We start from the raw sequence: 5,138 nt of genomic DNA, 5'->3' as shown, positions 1-5,138 counted from the left end.
GCCAGGGAGGAATAAGAGAAAGGTCTGTCTTGGGGGCCCTTTGGAGGGGCCCCCAAGGGGCAAACTGCAGCAGAAGGGGGGTCCCCCCAAGGGTGGAGGCAGCAGAGGTAGGGGGGCCCCCCAGGAGGCCCCTACTCAGGGGGCTTCCCAAGGGGGTCCCCACGTGGGGGGCCCCCAGGTAGGGGTTCCCCAAGGAGTCAGAAGAGCTGGAGCTCCTGGGGGCCCCCTTGAGGGCCCCCAGGGGGCCCCCAGAAGAGGGGCCCCCCACAGCCAGCCCAAGGCCTGGGGGGCCCCTGGGTGGGCCCCCGGGAGAAACTCCACTTAAGGGAAAAGGGTACCCTCTGCTGCAGTTGCTGCAGCGGGGGGCCCCCTCGAAAACGCCGGGGAGGGGGGCCCCCGAGGCCCTCGGGGGGGGGCCCCCTAGGGCCCTTGGAGGGGGGCCCCCTAGGGCCCGTGGGGGAGGGCCCCCAAAAGCCCTCAAGGGGGGCCTCGCCATCCCTGTGGGGGCCCCCTGGTGTTGCGGGTTTCGGGTGTATGTACACCGGGATCTATTCGACGGGATAGAAAATAAAAATTAATTTTCTTCTTTTTAATTAAATTTTAATCTTATTTGATTCTCTCAATAAAGGCTTCTGAAGTCCCAGCAAAGGCAGCTTCCCCAGATCAGGGGGCCCCTCTGGGGGCCACCAGGGGCCCCCTGGGGCCCCAAGGGGCCTCCTGGGTACATAGAAGACCCGGGGGCCCCCCGGGGGCCCCCAGACTGGACTCATTAGGGTTTTTCTTGGCAAATCACTTGAGTTTAATTGATTTTTATTTAAAATTTTGAATTTAATTTAATTTTAAAATGTATTTCAGAAGAAAATGGCGGCGGTGGGGCCTCTGGCTGTGAAGTGCTCGGGTGTCTGTACACCTCAGCAGCACAGACGGCAGCTGTAAAAAAAAATGAATTTAAATTATTCATAGACTTTTACATCACACTTCTATGTTTTCAATCTTGATCTGCTTCTTTCGTTGCTGCTGCTGCTGCTGCTGCTGCTGCCACTGCTGCTGCTGCCACTGCTGTTGCTACTGGTGCTGCTGCTGCCGTACCGCTGCTGCTGCTGCTGCTGCTGCCGCCTCGGTCACTCTAGCTCACTGGGACGAGAAAAGAAAACTAATCAATTAATTCTTAAATTCTTTTTTCAAATAAAGAACTAAAGTTAAAGAAGCTGCGGGTGGCTGGTGCCGAGGGAAAGAGGCAGCAGCAGCTGCTGCTGTTGCTGCTGCTGCTTTCGCTGCTACTGCTGCGGTGGCTACGCTGCGGTGGATAGTGCTGCTGCAGTTGCTGCTTTTGCGCCGTTGCAGCTGCTGCTCTTGCTGCTGCTGCTGTCTGTTCCTGCTACTGCCGCTGCAGTTGCTGCTTCGGCTACTGCATCAGCTGCTGCGATTGTGGCAATTGCTGCTGCTCCTGCAGTTGCTGCTTCTCCTGCTGCTGCAGCTGCTGCAGTTGCTGAAGTTGCTGCTGCAGCTGCAGCGTAGCCGCTTCACTCCCAGAGGCGCCTTCTGTGCGCGGCGCTGTGTGTTGCTGCTGCGCCCTCATGGGCTTCCGCCGCAGCCTGCTGCTGCTGCTGCTGCTGCTGGTCTATCTCTGCGAAAATAGCAGCAAGGTCTTTTAAAATCAACTTATGAACAGCTAAAGGACACAAATTTGCTGCTGCTATGCTGCGCCAATAAGAATAAGAAGCAAAAGATTTGTAGCCTTTGTACACCAGAGCCTGCAGCTCCGCCGACTCGTACACCTCAGCCCCTACCCGGAGCAGCAGCAGCAGCAGCAACAGCAGCAGCAGCAGCAGCAACAGAAGCAAACGGACAAAAAAAGCTTATTCATTTTCCCATTATTTGGCATTTATTATTGTTATTTATTGTTATTATTATTTATTATTATTTGTTATTATTTATTATTTATTATTATTTGTTATTTATTATTATTTGTTGTTTATTTGTTATTTATTTATTAGCAGCATTGCACAGACACAAAGTGGCTGCTTGGCAGCAGCAGCAGCAGCAGCATGTGAAACCCAACAATTAAATTAAACACAAAAGAACTAATTTATTTATTATTATTTATTATCATTATATATTAATAAAAAAATAAATGATTTGTTGCTTTATAAATTGTTTTAGGATAAACTAGTCAGTTGCTGCTGCTACTGCTGCTGCTGCTGCTCGTGCTGCTGCTCGTGCTGCTGTCACTACTGCTGCTGCTGATGCTCCTATTTCTGTTGCTGCTGCTGCTGCTACTGTTGCCCCTGCTAGCTCTGTTGCTGCTGCTACTACGACTGCTGCTGCTGCTGCTGCTATTGCTGCTTCTGTTTCTGCTGCTACTGCGACTGCTGCTGCTGCCGTTGTTGCTTCTGCTGCTGCTATTGCTGCTCCTGCTCCTGCTGCTACTAATGCTGCTGCTGATGCCGCTGCTATCGCTGCCACTCCTGCTGCAGATGCTGCTGCCCCTGCTACTGTCGCCGCTGCTGCTGCTGCAGCTAATGCTGCTGCAGCTAATGCTGCTGCAGCTAATGCTGCTGCAGCTAATGCTGCTGCTGCTAATGCTGCTGCTGCTACTAGTGCTACTGCTACTACTAATACTGCTGCTGCCTGCTGCTGCCGCTGCTACCACTCCTACTCCTGCTGCAGATCATGCTGCTGCTGTTGCTGCTACTGCTGCTGCAGCTACTGCTGCTGCTACTGCTATCGCTTCCAATACTGCTGCTGACACGGTGCTGCCGCTCCTGCTCCTGCTGCTCGTGCTGCTGCTGCTGCTGCTGCTGCTGCTACTGCTTACCAAAGCCTTCTCTTTTTGCTGCTTCTTCGGGTTTAATGTCCAAAAAGTAAACTCGATCTGGAGCCAAAAGACCCTTTTCTGTGCTTCTTGCAAAAGCCTCAGAAATGGGTACAGGGGCCCCCACGGGGCCCCCAGACTCCGGCGCTGCTGCTGCTGCTGCTGCTGCGCGGTGGTTTGCTGCGGTGGTCGAGTAGACAACGCCTACAGCAGCAGCACAAGTGCCAGCAGCGGCAGCAGCAGCAAGAAATCTGGAAAAGCAAATACATTGTTTGATCGAAAAATGCTGGAAAACAAAACAAATAAAACAAATAAAACAAATAAAATGAAGCAAATGAAGCAAAGAAAATAAATAAAATAAACAAAATAAAACAGTAAGACAAATAAAACAGACACACAAATTAAACAAGATGAACAAACAAACAGAACAAATAAAATAAAATAAAACGAAAAGAGCAGACAAATAAAACAAAACAAATAAAGCAAATCAAATAAATAAAATAAAACAAATAAAGGACTAAAATGAAACAAGTAAAACGAATGGGACAAATAAAACAAATAAAACAAATAAAACAAACAAATAAATAAATAAAATGAAACAAATAAAACAAAATAATATAAACAACTAAAACAAAGCATATAAACAGCTAAAACAAAACAAAAAAGAAATAAATAAAATAAAACAAACAGATAAAATAAAACAAAATAAATAAAACAAAATAAAAACAAAATAAATAAAAAAAATAAAAAAATAAATAAATAAAACTGACCCGAAAAAGAATACCTGTCTGCAACAACAGCAAAGCCAGCAGCAAGCCACTTTTCAATTTGCTGCTGCTGCTCCCAGCGGTTAGCAGCAAACAGCAAGTGCAGCACGTGGGGCTCCACAGCTGCTGCTTGCTGCAGCGCAGCATCTATTAAAGACCCCACAGCTGAGCTCCGCTCTGCACAAACCCTAAACCCTAAACCCTAAACCCTAAACCCTCAGGCTGCGGCTGCTTTGGCTTTATTGATAAGGGCTGCTGCCGAGAGACTTCAGCCAGCAGGGTCCTTAGCAGGCAGCAGCAGCAGCAGCAGCAGCAGCGAAGACAGTAGGAGCAGCAGCACTAACGACAGCAGCGACGGCAGCAGCAGTGATGGCAAATGCAGCAGCAGCAGCAGAAAACCATGCAGCACCAGCAGCAGAAGTGAAACGAGTAGCAGCAACAACTCATGTAGCAACAGTAGCAGCAGCAGCGAAGCTGGCAGCAGTAACGGGAGCAGGCGCAACAGCAGCACGACCAGCAGGATGAGCAGGAGCAGCAGGAACAGCTGCAGCAGCAGCAGCAGCAGCTACAGCAGCAGCAGCAGCAGCGGAGTAGGCTGCTAACCTGGGAAGCGAATAAGTTTGGCTTTGACACCATCTCTCGAAAGTTTTTCAAAAAGCATTTTTGCCTGAGTTGATTTCCCTGATCTGTAGAAGAGAAAAAAAAGCGGGTATTGAGGTGTACGTACACCTCAGGTGCTGGCTTGGGGTGTGTAGGCACCTCGAGCGCCGCAAATGCGAATTTTTGGAAACAAATGCTTCAAAATCAAATCTTAAATGCAAATTAATGTTTATAAAACAAACAAAGTCTATATTTTTGTACAATATATCGATTTATTGCGTCCATGAAGTGTTAAATGCGAATGAAATAATAAATGCATGCACTGGTGCTTCAAGTTGCACGAAGTTGGGGTGTACATACACCTCAACGCAGCGCCAGCAGCAGTAAAAAAAGTTCCAGAAATAAAACAGAATATGAAATGAAAAGTTTATCATTCGAATGAAAACAAAACAAAAACAATTCAGAAACTGTTCGTTATGAGATTTTTCGAAAAGAAATGAAGAGAAATAAATCAAAAATGCATTTTTACGCTTTTTTCAAAGTTGAATTCATGCGGGGGCTCGACAGTGAACTCAACAACAAATAAACGAATGAAAAAACAAAAAAAATAAATAAACAACAAATGAATAATTAAATAATTAAATATTTAAATGGGTGAATTAAATAAGTAAATAAATCAAATCGAACACTTCACCTGTCGAGACCCTCGAAGACAATGAAGACACCCCGCTTCGGCGGCTCCAGTTTTTCTTCTTCTGTTTCCATTTTCAGTTTAAAATAAAATTAAATAAATTAAATAAATTAAATAAATTAAATAAATAAAAATAAATAAAGTAAATTCCAAAAGAAAACAACAATTGGCCTTAAAAGCCCGAGACGCGCAGTGACGGATTTGCTGCTGCTGCCAAAAGTGAAAAAAAATCAAATTTCTTTCTTTTCTTTATTTCACCTTATTG

At 46.5% G+C, this 5,138-nt stretch overlaps 1 protein-coding gene across 1 annotated transcript; it reads right to left on the bottom strand.

Annotated features, from left to right (window-relative positions):
• Window positions 1-2,818: 2,818 nt before the first annotated feature.
• ETH_00017250 (thymidylate kinase, putative) lies at window positions 2,819-4,947 on the bottom strand (the record flags this gene model as incomplete). The annotated part of the gene is made up of 4 exons (XM_013380723.1): window positions 2,819-3,066; window positions 3,600-3,759; window positions 4,186-4,268; window positions 4,877-4,947. Coding segments are annotated over 4 exons (562 nt in total), but the record flags the coding sequence as incomplete, so codon positions are not given.
• Window positions 4,948-5,138: the final 191 nt, after the last annotated feature.

Source organism: Eimeria tenella, genomic scaffold (genome assembly GCF_000499545.2).
Source record: "Eimeria tenella Houghton genomic scaffold, Eth_scaff840, whole genome shotgun sequence".
Classification (NCBI taxonomy): domain Eukaryota; phylum Apicomplexa; class Conoidasida; order Eucoccidiorida; family Eimeriidae; genus Eimeria; species Eimeria tenella.
Note: the sequence above shows the minus strand (reverse complement) of the source record. Positions and strands in the feature narration are given on the sequence as shown.